At 39.3% G+C, this 14,552-nt stretch overlaps 4 protein-coding genes across 7 annotated transcripts; 2 read left to right on the top strand and 2 right to left on the bottom strand.

Moving 5' to 3' along the window:
• The first annotated feature begins 679 nt into the window (after window positions 1-679).
• LOC135125214 (nuclear factor NF-kappa-B p105 subunit) lies at window positions 680-9,342 on the top strand. Of its 4 annotated transcripts, XM_064050628.1 has the most exons (14): window positions 680-767; window positions 852-974; window positions 1,193-1,497; window positions 1,545-1,711; window positions 1,770-1,911; window positions 3,066-3,204; window positions 3,301-3,405; window positions 3,458-3,569; window positions 3,622-4,056; window positions 4,105-4,278; window positions 4,328-4,641; window positions 4,690-4,967; window positions 5,018-5,317; window positions 9,096-9,342. In XM_064050628.1, the coding sequence occupies exons 3-14, from the start codon at window positions 1,195-1,197 to the stop codon at window positions 9,198-9,200; spliced, it is 2,574 nt and encodes an 857-aa protein (XP_063906698.1). In that variant the 5' UTR covers window positions 680-767; window positions 852-974; window positions 1,193-1,194; the 3' UTR covers window positions 9,201-9,342. The 4 variants fall into 4 exon arrangements, with proteins under 4 accessions (XP_063906698.1, XP_063906697.1, XP_063906696.1 ...); XM_064050627.1 differs by lacking the exon at window positions 680-767 and having other exon boundaries at window positions 839-974; XM_064050626.1 differs by lacking the exons at window positions 680-767; window positions 852-974 and adding an exon at window positions 981-1,128 and having other exon boundaries at window positions 4,114-4,278.
• Window positions 9,343-9,408: 66 nt separating this feature from the next.
• LOC135125219 (aldehyde dehydrogenase, mitochondrial) lies at window positions 9,409-11,473 on the top strand. The gene is made up of 10 exons (XM_064050635.1): window positions 9,409-9,544; window positions 9,592-9,696; window positions 9,748-9,849; window positions 9,906-10,071; window positions 10,125-10,429; window positions 10,483-10,585; window positions 10,637-10,821; window positions 10,870-11,192; window positions 11,242-11,316; window positions 11,365-11,473. Exons 1-10 carry the CDS (start codon window positions 9,512-9,514, stop codon window positions 11,432-11,434), a joined length of 1,467 nt encoding a protein of 488 aa, XP_063906705.1. The 5' UTR covers window positions 9,409-9,511; the 3' UTR covers window positions 11,435-11,473.
• LOC135125220 (NADH dehydrogenase [ubiquinone] 1 beta subcomplex subunit 2, mitochondrial-like) lies at window positions 11,459-11,964 on the bottom strand. Its single transcript, XM_064050636.1, has 3 exons — window positions 11,799-11,964; window positions 11,626-11,749; window positions 11,459-11,580 (listed from the first exon to the last, which is right to left on the bottom strand). Exons 1-3 carry the CDS (start codon window positions 11,894-11,896, stop codon window positions 11,515-11,517), a joined length of 288 nt encoding a protein of 95 aa, XP_063906706.1. The 5' UTR covers window positions 11,897-11,964; the 3' UTR covers window positions 11,459-11,514.
• Window positions 11,965-12,042: 78 nt separating this feature from the next.
• LOC135124785 (zinc finger protein 16-like) lies at window positions 12,043-13,802 on the bottom strand. Its single transcript, XM_064050001.1, has 2 exons — window positions 13,520-13,802; window positions 12,043-13,471 (listed from the first exon to the last, which is right to left on the bottom strand). Exons 1-2 carry the CDS (start codon window positions 13,688-13,690, stop codon window positions 12,146-12,148), a joined length of 1,497 nt encoding a protein of 498 aa, XP_063906071.1. The 5' UTR covers window positions 13,691-13,802; the 3' UTR covers window positions 12,043-12,145.
• Between the last annotated feature and the right edge of the window lie 750 nt (window positions 13,803-14,552).

Here is a 14,552-nt window from a genome sequence, read left to right as displayed (position 1 = left end):
TTTATGAGCAAGCAGTAACCTCGCCCACCCACCCGTTTTTTTCTTAGAGGACATGTCATTTACCAAAGTCAATCTTATTTTAATAAATACTAGCTATGTCCAGTCGCTCTCTATTTTCTTAGGGGGTATGTAATTTGCCACAATCATGGATATGATTGACTCTCTACTTGTACGTTTTCTCGACCTTTCATGACTCCTACAGGACGAAGAAATAGGTCTCCCGTTTCTGTCTGTCTGTCTGTCCGACTGTCCGTCTGTCGGCCGTCACGGATTTTTATTAGACAGATAATCTCCGAAAGTACTGGGCCGATTGTTGTCAAATTTTGTATTTGTATTACGAATATTGAATATATTGAAACAATTGAACCTGCAAAACCGATTGATGACGTCAGCTCAAAATTCTTTTGTGACAAATCAGGTTCAATATTATAAATACATAGTACATTAAGAAAGTAACAATCGTTATAAAACTTTGATCAGTTAAAAAGTGATTTAAATTTCGCGCCACAATAGATCATACTTGAAAGTTCTGTACTTGACAGCGCCGCTAATGCTACCAATCCACAGAACCAAAAACCCCACTATTTCCAATTTGATTATCACGAACTACGTGAATAACAGGAATAATTTAGCAATGATTTCATCATCACTTACGCTATAGATATTTACAGAATCACTTATATACCAGTTAGACCACAAAGCGCCTCTTTAACAACCCCATTATTCCAAGTCCAATAAAACCCACCAAAATAGAAAAACAACACCACGTGAGTAATCTTATTTACCCGAACCCAAAAAAATAGAATCGTCTATAAGATAAGTAGATAACACGAAATCTGGTCCCCGCGCAGCCGCAGTCAGCCTCAGGAAGGGGATTTTTTGACGCCTCGTCTTTCCCCTTGGACCGCCTCCGACAGTCCAAGAACTATCATGGGGAATAACCTATTTCTGTGGTAGTGACGCAAAAGCAAGAGGTAAGTGTCACATTCAACCATTATCCCCCACAACACAGCCCCGTTTGCACCGAAATCCTTCAGAGAAAGTTTTTTCCTCGTCCCGTTTCCGTTTTATAGGTTAGAATGTTAACCGAAAATATAAATTTATACATCCAACAGCCCGTGCAAATCGGTAAGCCGTCGCCCACTTCCATATTTTTTGAGTTGGCAGTGTTGTAATGTCGTTTTTGTTGCAGATATGAGTTCGTACCCAAATATATTGACGCCCCCTTCGAGCAGTGAAGACTCGCCCCAGTCGACTTTGTATAATTCGCCGCCGTCGTGTTATGGTATCCAGGATAGTGCGTATATTTTGCCGCAGACGTCACTAGCGTTTGATTTCGATGGGGCCACGCAAGCGACAGCACCGTATTTGCGGATTGTGGAGCAACCCATTGATAGGTTTCGGTTTCGGTACAAATCTGAGATGACAGGGACCCATGGAAGTCTGTGTGGACAGACTTCTGATAGGAGCAGAAAGCAAACCTACCCCACAATTGAAGTAAATTTAGTTGGTTGAATTTTCCATAACTCAAGGAAATTTTGTAGTTGTGTAATTTTAACAAGAGGGCGCTGGTTAGGTGTTCTATTTATCAACATAACACTAAAGAGGATCACAGGCCACACGCCCACCGGTTAATTAAGAAACAAGGAAAGGGCGAAGTGGATGACCCTCATGACGCTTACGTCACTCCAGAGGAAGGTTACACCTATGTGTATGTAAACACTTGGAATTTGTTTTTTTTTTAATTAATTTGATATTTTTTTATGTAGCTTCCACAGTATGGGTATTATCCACACAGCTAAGAAGAACCTAGTCCCTGAACTGATAAGGAAGAAGGGTCAATTAAAAAAGGAAGAAATCGCCAGACTTGAAGGAAAAGTGCGGGATTTGACCCAGAAGGAAGAAATAGAGGTATGTGTTTTTTTGAAATATGCGTAATTTGGTACTTTCCTGGAGATAACTTTATCTCTGGAGTGGTTCCACCACTTGTGATAAAACCTTATCACTAATGTAATGTAAAATGTACTCAATCAAACTGTGGGGTTTTACTGTATTATAACAGCGAAGGACGTACTGTTGATTATGCAACCAACATTGCACTTATCCATACTTTGGAAATAATTGCATCTTTATGTTAGGTATCCATTGGGCTCAAAATACATTTTATTATTTGTTTTGTCATTAAAGATTACAATTTTATTTGTTCAGACATTTTCACTTATCACGTTTTGGACTTATACTTGTTTCAAATTTAAACAAAATTTAAGCATGTTTTTCCTTGTATTTTGATAAGAGGCCATAAAACCGCGTGCGTTTACAAGGTTTTGTTTTATAATTCTTCGAAGTCAAAGTTCTGAATTCCCCATTCGTCACCTGCTTGTTTACGAACTGATTTCACTAAAGGTTAGAACGTTGCATCTCAGTTGATAACCGCAAACTTGCTGGTGTGAGTCATGCTTAAGTTACAAATCTCGCGCCAGAAAAAATCTCCAATCCCAATTCGCGACCAATCAAACCGCCTTCTGGTTTTCACGTTGACCAATACCGAGCGACCACATCTGTCAATTGTCAAACAAGCTGGGGGCGCATCGGAGGAAATTTGTGAAATTTTGCGCTGTTTACAGAACAGAAGTTCTTGGTAATAACACATTTAAGGTAACATTAGATTAATTGTTAACTTTTATTTGAAACCATCTTCCGTTTCACTATTTTTCAAACTTTATTTATCGTGTTGTGATTTGTATCAAATTAAGTAAGTTATCAGATATCACTACTTCACGAGGAAACGGTGAGAATGCATTGTTGCGCAATGATATCAATGATAACACGATCTCACACAAACGTTACTGTTACGCCCAATAAATTTAGTTTTTGTTAGTTTAAGGTAGATTTCCACGATGGGTGGTTACTCGTGCGATAAGTGTGCAAAAGGTACGTTTTTCGCTTCATTCTGTCCACCTTCCCCATTAACACTAAACATATGTGGATATCTTCTTTTAAGAACCCCAACAGTGTAGACGAGTCGAAGCTATCTGCAATGTGTTTAACCCTTTTCTTTATTTCAGATTAAGGGATTGGCTGAATCTGAAAGCAAATCCATTAATCTGAATGTGGTGTGTTTGCGATTTGACGCATTTTACGAAACCAATGGTATTCTACTACCAATATGTCCGCCGGTGTACTCGCATTCCATCAATAACTTGAGTAAGTAGAATTTATTTATCTATGGGTGATTGCGACTTTCGGACCCAAGTGGCTACACTTAATCTTGGAGTGGTTTTGATTGGTTTTAATTTTTAGAAAGTGCGTTAACAGGCGAACTGAAAATCGTACGAATGGACCATTGCACAAGTCCCGCTAAAGGTGGGCGGGAAATATTTATTTTGGTAGAACGCGTGACCAAAAGTAAGTAGTTGAAACGGCGTTACAAACGACTAAAATTGCGCTTTATTGACAGAAAATATTAAAGTAAAATTTTACGAATTGGATGATGAGGATAACATTGTTTGGGAGGACTATGGCAAGTTTAGTGACCTTGACGTGCACCACCAATACGCAATTGTGTTTAAGTATGTTTTATGAAATAAGAACGAAACAAGTGTAATTGGCGCCATTTTACAGAACCCCTCCGTACAAAGATTTGACTATTAAAAGCCCCGTCAAGGTTTTTATTGAACTGGAACGGCCGTCTGATCGAGCTCGCAGCGAAGCCAAAGAGTTCACTTACACCGTGAGCTCCAATATTTATAAACCGGGATCAAAAAGAGCGCGACCGAGTTATGATAGCTCCAGCTATGATACGTCGCTGGCTAGCGATGAACTTCCAGTACCTATTAATAACCTATGTCTTGAAAACTCCCCCACAGGTTTGCTAGACGACGTTCAGCTAGAAGTCACCAGCGCTGAGTTGCAGCAAGCAATGAGAAATATCAACTCTGACGAGTTTCAGAGGATATTTAACGATTTCGGACAGGACTATTCATTGGCCACAGACGCACCCAATGAGTTTAAAAAGTCAGTTATCAAGAGCCGGGTTGTGACTTCTACCAAAACTAGGTAGTTTTTGATTTAATTATTATAATTTTCTGTATATGCGTACTGTAGTAATTTTAGGAGCGCTAAATCGCGTCCGTATTGCCAAAGATCCGACAGCATTGAGGAAACCGCGATGGCGAAACAAGCAGTCCTCGAACTACAAAATTTCATCAAAACCCACCCCAGTGACGAAAAAGCCGTGAACATGTTGTGCCACTACCTCAAAGAAGACAACAAAACGAAGTAATATTTATAAATTGTGTTGTTGTATTTTTTGTAATTGTTTTCTCAGTGCTTTGCACGTCTCCATCCGTCAGAACGAACTCATGGACGTGATGTTCTTGCTGAAGATGATCTACGTTTGGAAGCAACACGAGCTTTTGAATGTACGCAGCGACCTCTATGAAACCCCGCTCCACATCGCTACGTATCTCAATTCTGAGGAGATCGTGGCTAATTTGATTGTGTGTAAAGCTAGCGTGTGTGTGGGTGATTCCGAAATGAACACTCCGCTGCACGTGGCGGTGATCTCAAATGCTTCCATTGCGATTTTTGAGAAGTTGTTTTCGTCGGAGGATAAGACTTTCGTGGATATGGAGAACAACGGTAGTGAGAATAATTGGTTGAATTGCGTGAATTAATTGTCGGTTTTAGAGGGTAACACGGCGTTGAACATCGCTATAGAGAATGGTAACCTGAAAGCGCTCAAACTTCTGTGTTTAAACGGCGCTGATATTAATAAACAGCACAAGAAGAATGGGTACACTCCACTGAGATTTGCGATAGAAAAGCAGAATGTGGATATTGTAAAGTATATTTTGCAGCATAAGGATCTGCAGGCGTTGGTTGAGGATTTCCAGGATATTAATCCGTTGCAGGCCGCCATCAATAAGGATAATTCCGAGTTGGTGGATGTTATTACACAGTACATGGTATTTGTTTACATTGTTGAAGCGACTTTCGTTTGATTGATTATTTACAGAAACAAAACAACTACGTCAATGTCGAGATCAAGAACGAAGTTGAGGATTATTCAGACGACGATTTCGAAGAAAAGTTCTCAATTAAGTTGGAGCAGATATCTTCAGAGGAGTTGCGCGAGATGTACACGAACGTCAAGAATTTCACACCGGCTTGTCTGGACGACATTTCCCAAATTCTGGATCAGTCGGGGACGTGGCAGAATTTGGCCGATTTGTTGGATTTGGGACATTTGATGAGGTCGGGATTGTGCGATTCCAAGAATAGTCCGACGAAGTTGTTGTTGAAGCTGGCGATTGAGGTTTGTACGACGAATAATAATACCGTCAAGTGACATTGTTGACATTTAGCTGTCAAATTGTGCGCCATCTTTAGACTACTAAGAAAAGGTTCTTTCATTTTCCGACTTTTTCGAAAATTATTGAGTTATGTATACAGAGTGATTATAAAAATTGTACGTCAAGTTGCTTCTAAAAATCTATTTGAGCTGAACTATTAGTTGCGTAGCTATCGAGCAGCAAAAAAACTCAAGAAAGTTAGGTTATGAGTGACATTCGTGGTATTCTAACACACGGCTGTTCTAAAATAAAAAATTCACAAGCAGCTCTAGAGTACGGAATAATAAATAGGTAAATTATCTGATTACCCCCACCAACGATGTACAATAGTAAATTGTTGAGTTTTTACCGAGTTGTATACCGGGTGTATGTAAAATGGCGGATTAACTCTGCAGTACGTTATGTACAGGGGTTTCGGGAGTCCCAAAAAAATAATACAAAAATCTTTGTGATGTAGAATATGAAAAAAACGTAATTTTATAAAAGTAAAATTGGCAACACTGCACGCACCTAATGCATGCGTACCTCCAGCTGTCTTTCTGATTTCTTAGTAACGATGGTGACTGAAATCCACCTTTTATTTATTTTTTTTTATTAATAAATGAACCAAAAATATTTTTAATAAGACATTTATAAATTATAAACAAAAACAACTAAAAAAAATCCATTATAGCATAACCAACTAAACACTAGAGAAAATGTTCAAAATTCCCGCCTTATACATATAAGTAAGCTCGTAATGTTTCCAAATTTTGATCATTTTTTGTAAAAGTTAGTCATCAATATTTGCTAAGATACTCTCTACAGGGTTGCCACTTTTCTGAAAAACCTGGAAATGTCAGGGAATTTAGAAATTTTGAAAATATTGTTATTTCAAGTTTTCAAGTCACATACCTATAAAAATTAAATCATGGAATATTGTGGTTTTGGTCAGAGAAAACCTGGAAAAGTCGGGGAATTCTAAATAAGTCAGTGGCAACCCTGCTCTAAGAAAAGAGAGGGAGGGTGGGCGGGGCTAGTAGCTGTTAAGATAAGACTGATTTTAGCAAATGACGTATCCTGTAAGAAATTTAATTCAATTATTATAAGAAAAGACACTAGAGGCTCCAAAGCACTTTCAAATTCTTTCCATATAGGAATGCCTAGAACCTCAAGATTGTTTAAATTTTTCAAAAAAAAAGTGGGGTCCCAAAATTAACTCAAAAACAGCTCAGGTCAATAGAACACCCAACTTCCCGAAAATTGTGTTAATAAAAACAAAAAACATTCCTGCACTTGTGATTTATGAATCCGCTTTGAGTTTTTATCCCTGATATCCGGACGTTTGGAATAAAATCAAAATTCTACGTTATCGCCGCCATCTTGAAACTTTTCCAATAGAATTATCATTGTCGCTGTTGAAAGCTCTTATTTGTTGCTATTTCTTAATCAAAAGTGATTATGTACTTCAGATTATTACTTACATACAGGGTGAGTCACTAAACGCGTGGTCCTCAATATAAAAGATTCAAGTTACATACATGGAACTAAATATGTATACTAGTTTTATTTTTGAAATTTCGATGCCATGTTATTCCAGTCGTCTTGATTTTTAAATGTGTAAAATATGATGTTTGATTTTCTTGTACAGGGTGTCTCAAAAAATTAATGACTGAGTCAATTTATTCTATTGATTAAATCAAGAATTGCAAGACTGAATACTTTGAAATCTTACAGACGTTTTCAAATTATTGTAAGCATGGTAAATTGTTAATCAAAATATATTCATTTATTCCCCCCAAAAATTTGATGACGTCACGTCAAAATTTCGCCGAATAAATTCTACCCAAAATGTGCAAAAATATGAGTTTTTACTTGTGATTTATGATTGCATTAATATTTTTTAGATTTGCTTAAACAGGTGGCTCAAAAAAATTCATGAATGAGTCAATTTATTTTGTTGATTAAATCAGGAACGGCTCACTCCACTTTCCCAGAAAAATTTGGGAATACAATACTGTTATTTTTCAGTTACCATTTTGCAGTAAATAAAATAAGTCAATGGGCGGGGCTAAATTTAGCCTTTTCTAGTTTTGTAGCCCCGCCCACCTACCCCTTCTTTGTTCCAGCGACTATTAATATTGTTCAGTCCTATCTTAGCGAGTTTTAGCCCCGCCCATCCACCCTTTTTTTTTCTTAGAGGACGTCATTTACCAAAATCAATCTTATTTCAATAAGTACTAGCCCCGCCCACCCGCCCTTTGTTTTCTTAGAGGGTATGTCGTTTGCCACAATCAGTCTTACCTTAGCAAGTACTAGCCCCTTCCACCCACCCCGTCTTTGTTCCAGTGACTACTCTTAATATTCAGTTCAGTTCTATCTTAGCAAATTTTAGTCCCGCCCACCCACCTTTTTTATCCTTAGAGGATATATCATTTACCAAAATCAGTTTTATCTTAATAAGTACTAGCCCCGCCCATCTGCCCTCTATTTTCTTAGAGGGTATGTCATTTACCAATAAGTTGTAGCAATCAAATACAAGGTGTTTTATTTGAAAAAAATATAAATTCACACTCGGTATTATAGTAAGATTCAGTTTAATTTACACCACAATAAAGCACATATATATATTTTATCTGTGCCGAATGAAAAGTGTAACTGATACTGAAGAGGAACAAAATTTGTCGTTGGAATGAGAAGAGGGCGGGTGGGTGGGGCTAATATTTGCCAAGGTAAGATTGTTTTAGTAAATGATATGTCCTCCAATAAGAAAATAATGGGTGGGCGGGGCTACTATTTCTTTATAAGACTCAGTAGAAAAGCTAACATTTAAGCCCCGCCCACCACCCGTTCTCTCATTTGTTTCTTCTGAAGTACGAAATAATTCTTATAGCAAATAGTGCAACAAAAAAAGTTACGATTTGAGCTTTTTTTACATTTTTACAGCCTAGATTCTATTAGATCCCATCCCATTCCCACTCTCCAGATGCACAAATAATTAACCCCGCCCACCCACCCGCCTCCATTTCAGTGATTAATTTTATCTGCTCCGAATGAAAGGTGTAACTCATACTGAAGAGAAACAAAATTTGTCGTTGGAATGAGAAGAGGGCGGGTGGGTGGGGCTAATACTTGCCAAGATAAGATTGTTTTAGTAAATGATATGCCCTCCAATAAGAAAATAATGGGTGGGCGGAGCTACTATTTCTTTATAAGACTCTGTAGAAAAGCTAATATTTAAGCCCCGCCCACCCACCCGTTCTCTCATTTGTTTCTTCTGAAGTACGAAATAATTCTTATAGCAAATAGTACAACAAAAAAAGTTACGATTTGAGCTTTTTTTACATTTTTACAGCCTAGATTCTATTAGATCCTATTCCCACTCTCCAGAGGAACAAATAATAATTAACCCCACCTTTGTTTATCTTTTGCATTGCCAAAAAATCTCAAAAATTGGAATAACGTGGCAACGTCGCATCAGGATTTCAAACGTAGACTACGGTTTTAACAGGCGAAATAAGAATATGTAAAAATATATTGGGAAAAAGTCAAGAAAGTTGGGTTATGATTGACATGAGGAATCATAAACTCATAAACCATCAAACCAAGCGGCAAAATTTACACAATACCAAAGAAAGCCAACTTGATGTACAATATAATGAAATTGTAACAAAAAATGAAAGTCAGCTTTACAATGCACAAATTTTCAGTGCTATGTGGGTGTGTAATTGTCCCATAACCTATCTTTTTTTTTCTTTCCAGACCAACGGCGATTCAGTGCTACAAATCCGGGATTTCTTGGAAAATCTCGACGAGACCCAGGCTGTCGAAATCATAGACAACATGGTCAGAACGCAGTTTATGTAATAAGTTTTTTTATATAAATAAGTTTTCATAATGTATTACGTTTTTTCATTGTTTATAAGTTGGTTAATTTTAAGAATAGTTTATATTTCTAATACCAATCAGATTTGTAAATAACTAAATACAATAAAACGCAGTTACGTAATTTGTTTTTAATTTGTTACCAAGCGGCGGCGCAGGCTGGACAATTCATGGACAGAAAATCCCCAAAAGTAAAAATAACCACAACTTGATAAAAAGAGTCAGAGGTGAGAAAAATAAAAGTTATCAATCAAGTTAAACTTTTCCACTTGGAAACAGTTCTTCAAAGCAAGATGACTTCCGAAAATTTGATTAAATACACCCAGGTACAGGTAGTACGACGCTAACGCCAGTCATTATTTGTTTGTTTTAGTTATTTATAAACAACGAGTTCGTCGACTCTGTAAACAAAAAGACATTCCCGACTTTGAACCCGGCAAGTGGCCAAAAAATCGCTGATGTGGCCGAAGCAGAAAAGGTAACACTATCAAAGTAAAAAAAATAGAAGCACCAAAGTTTTTCATTTTAGGAAGACGTCAACAAGGCAGTAGACGCCGCAAAAGCCGCCTTTTCGCGAAATTCGGAATGGAGAAAACTGGACGCGTCCGCCAGGGGTCGACTCATCAACAAAGTACTGTAGCGCGCCAAATTCAAACCACTTTTAAAAAACACACATAAATATTCCAGCTTGCTGATTTGCTTGAAAGGGACATCACCCAGCTCGCGAAATTGGAAACTTTGGATAATGGGAAACCCGTTGGTGACTCGGAGTTTGATATCCAGTGCAGTATCGACACCTTGCGGTACTACGCCGGGTACAGCGACAAAATCCACGGGAACACAATCCCAGCTGGTACTATTGTACAAGTACTTTCTTTTTTTTTTTAATTTTATGATTCCATGTAGATGGCGACTGCATTTCTTTGACGCGGAAGGAACCAGTGGGTGTGGTCGGTCAAATCATACCATGGAACTACCCCATCATGATGCTAGCATGGAAGTGGGGTCCCGCTCTGGCCGCTGGTTGTACCATGGTACTAAAACCAGCCGAGCAAACCCCTTTGACCGCTCTAGCAGTGGCCGCACTTGCTCGAGAAGCCGGGTTTCCCAAAGGGGTCATCAATGTGGTACCGGGATTTGGACCAACAGCTGGGGTCCCTCTTGCACTACACAACGACGTTAACAAAATAGCGTTCACTGGATCCACTGAAGTATAAATCATTCAAATATAATTACCAACATCATTCATAAATAAACTATTTAGGTTGGAAAACAAATTATGGCCTACTCAGGACAATCCAATCTCAAGAGGGTGAGCCTGGAACTCGGCGGGAAAAGCCCTTTGGTGATTTTCAACGACGCTAATTGTGAGTAATTCGGGTTAATTAATACAAACTAATTATAATTACTTTTGGTAGTGGATGAAGCTGTAGAAATCGCCCACGGTGCCATTTTTAATAATCACGGTCAGAATTGTTGTGCTGGCTCTAGGACTTTCGTACAATCAGGGATATATGACGCTTTTGTAAAAAAAGCGGTCGAAAAAGCCACTAATCGAAAAGTTGGGGATCCGTTTGGGGATGGGGTGCAACAAGGACCTCAGGTAACTCATTTAAACACGGATTTAAGATAATATGGTTGAAATTGTTAGATTGATAAAGCGTCTCTGGATAAAATTTTGCGCTTGGTGGAGTCTGGAAAACGAGAGGGGGCTAAATTGGAAACTGGGGGCGCCCAAATTGGAAATAATGGTTACTTTGTCCAACCAACTGTTTTTTCAAATGTCACTGATGACATGACCATTGCTAAAGAGGAGATTTTCGGACCCGTGCAATGTATTTTGAAATTTGAAACCCTAGGGGAAGTGATTGAAAGGGCTAACAACACCCAGTATGGACTGGCGTCTGGAATTATAACCAAAGATATTAATACAGCCCTGGTTTTTGCCCAGTCAGTTCAAGCAGGCTCTGTCTGGTAATCCTCACACACAATTAAAATAAGTGTTGCATTCACACATTTTTAGGGTCAACTGTTACGACTACATCACCCCCCAAACCCCCTTTGGTGGCTACAAAATGTCCGGAATTGGTCGCGAAATGTAGGTACCCAAAAAATTAATTTCGTCGTCACTAAACACGTTTTTTAGGGGCGCCGAGTCTCTAGAGGGCTACTTGGAAACCAAAACCATCTCAATTAAAATGCCAGGAAAACTGTAAACCTGTATCTCAACCCTGAATAAATTGTCTACCTTGAAATTTCTTTATTTACATACAAACAACTACACAACAAGTCGCTCCTACGACGACGGAATTCCCAGCTCCTCATCGCTCCATTGTCGAGGGTCAGGATATGGGAATTCGCCCTACGAAACAAAATTACCTTAAAAAGTAAACATAACCTCACTTACAGTGACGTGCCCGGGTTCAGTGTACAGATGCCATAAAACCCACCACCACGCAAAACCTTGAACGGCTTCGGCTGCCCAAAGCAAATTCTTCGTCGGCGGAGGTCCCGCACTTCTATAACTCCATCTACAACGGATTAGGGGGGCATTACATAACCACAATTTTTTATACATACACGTGTGAAGAGTTTCTGACTTGCTGGACGGTTTCAAGGGGGGCTCCTCGAAGTAGTTTGGTTGTTCTGAGGACGCTGAGTCCTCTAGAAAGCAGCATTTTCGAGGGGGCTCACTATTAAGTTGTACGAAATGTCACTTGTCACTTGTCAAACGACTTATTCCAATTTTTAAGAGGCAATCTCATGAATGTTGCACCGATAGATGGCGCCTCTACATTTCAATTTCGTGATTCAAAAACATAAACAACTACTACTTCTTCATTTATTATCGCGTCATTTAAGTTTAAAACTATCTATGACAATAAAAAATTACAACAACCAATGATAAAATGGTGGGGCGTGTCCACCTAACTTTTAGCATGCACAATCATATGTTTTTTCAGGTATGACTTCTCCAAGAAGCCTTTACCGCAAATTGTACAAATATGACACCGATCGCCTTTGTGTATCCTCTCGTGCACTTGCAGGTTGTACAAATTATTAAAAGCCTTCGCGCACACGCTACAAACGTAGGGTTTAAGCCCTGAATGCACTAACAAGTGTTGTTTGAGTTGTGGCTTCGAAATAAATCGCTTTTCGCACTGGTTGCACTGGTACGGTTTTTCCCCCGAATGGCGCATCATGTGGTTGTAAATATTCGACACGTACTTCCCACAAACCGAACACAAGGTTTTGCTTCCTTTGAGTTTGTGGATGTTGCGGTTGTGGTTGTACAAACCGCTTGAATGCTTGAAGACTTTTTTACAAGTTTTGCAAGGGTAGCGAGTGTTGACGGTTTGCTCAACCGGGACACAAATGTGGGATTTGAGTTCCTCCTTGTCTTTGAAGCTTTTGAGGCAGTGGTGGCACTTACACACTCGGTACTTCACTGAGTAGGACACATTTTCAGTGTGAATAATTTGGTGGCGGTTGAGGTGCTCCGGATTCGAGAATCTTTTCAAACAAAAGCGACACTCGTGGGGCAACTCGTCACTAGTGTGCGTCAACATATGGCAGTCGTAGTTGGTTTTAATCACAAAACCTTTCCCACAATGCTCACACTTATAAGGGAATTCTTTCAAGTGTTTGACCCGATGGGTGTTCAAGTGGTTCAGTCTCTTAAAAACGCGCTCACACTTATCACATTTGTATTCACATTGCTTGCGGTGGGTGTCTATGTGGACGCGGAATTCGTCCACCGGAAGCTCCACGTTGCAGTAGGGGCATTTGTGGAGTTTAACAGGCCGTTCGAAGATGGTCACCTGGGGGTTGGTTAAGTGTCTTCGCGTTGAAAACTTCGTGGTCGCGGTGACTTTCTTCTCGTCGGGAATACTGAGATACTTTTTCAGAGCTTTATGGGTGTGAGCGTGGTCTCTTAATTCTAGCGCGGTGAAGTCTTTAGTGCAGATGGGGCACGAATGCTGGGTACTTCGCGTGAGTGAGACTTTTTCGTTTTCGTCGATTTCGGGCCGCTTTTTCCGCCGCCTTTTAATGTGGCGGGTTTTTCGGGTTTCTAAGGGGGCTACGTCTTGGTGGTTGTCGTCGCTGTCGATTTCTTTCTTCACGTAGTTGGTGAGGAAGTCCTGGAGGATTTTGTTGGCTTCTTCGTAGCGGAGTAGGAGGATGTAGGCGGTTTTGAGGTCTCCGAGGCAGTCGTTGCAGATTATCGTTGGGGCGAAGTCGTCAGAGAGGGGCTGGAAAGGTGGGTTTAAAGTCGGGGGTGGGGTTATCGGTGAGTTTACCTTTTGGTTGGTGACTCGTGTTAAGATTTCGGCTACGCTATAGGAAGAAATGCCGAATTCTTTGAATTCTATTATGGTGTCGAGGTTTAAAATTGCGTGTTTTTCTTCGAGGCATAGTTTGCATATTTTCTGGAGGTTTTCGGGGGTTATGGAGCCTTTGATGAGACTCATTTTGGGGGTTTTGTGGGTTACATGGGGGCTAACACGATGCTAACCTCAAATGTGACAGAGTGTTGACTTTTGCATAGGGACGTAAACATACAACTGTTAGGGCTAAAAATCCCTAACGACGAACCAACACATTTAAGGAATGTAAAAGAATATTCATCATAGAAAACCCTATGAACACAACAATAAGCCTGTTTTTAAGTCTACAGCTGTATAGAAGACGCATAATTTGTTTCAAAATAAAAAATCCAACGCGTTAAAAAAGTCTGATTATTTTAAGATTGGTACTCCTGAGTCAGATACGAAGTTTAAAAATGGAAACAAACCGATGATGAAAATGAGACAGAATTATAATTCTATGAAATGAAACATAACTAAAACTAAAAACTGCCACGTTGCCAATTGTACTTCCGGAAGTTCTCGAAATCCATGAAACTTAGAAGTTCAGAACTCTTTCAGAGATTCCAAAAATTCCACTAACATTCAGAGATAATGGAGATCCTATATGTATTTGTGGTTATTTTCTATATTCTCGAGATTCTAAAGACCCTAGGGGTCCTGTTCAATTGAAAAAGCCATCAAGTTTGCTTTGATTTCTTGTAAACATTGTGACGTATGTCGACAATAAAGCTCAAATTTAATCGGTGGCAGCTGACAACGTGGAAATGTCATTTAAACCAGCAGTATGGATTAATAAAACACATGCGTTTTTCGCTACGTTTTCTTACTGTATTTTCCAGAGAAGTTCCCTGGATTGTAAAAGATCTAAAATTTTCGAAAATCGTAGAATTCACGAGGTAACTGGTATTCCAGAATCCTTATAGCAACTTTGGATCTCTACCTACCGATTACAGAGATTCTAGGA

This window comes from Zophobas morio, unplaced genomic scaffold (genome assembly GCF_036711695.1).
Source record: "Zophobas morio isolate AGI-343-1 ecotype UQ-CSIRO unplaced genomic scaffold, CSIRO_AGI_Zmor_V1 ptg000008l, whole genome shotgun sequence".
Lineage (NCBI taxonomy): Eukaryota > Metazoa > Arthropoda > Insecta > Coleoptera > Tenebrionidae > Zophobas > Zophobas morio.
The sequence above is the reverse complement of the archived record's forward strand: the minus strand, read 5'-3'. Positions and strand labels throughout refer to the sequence as shown.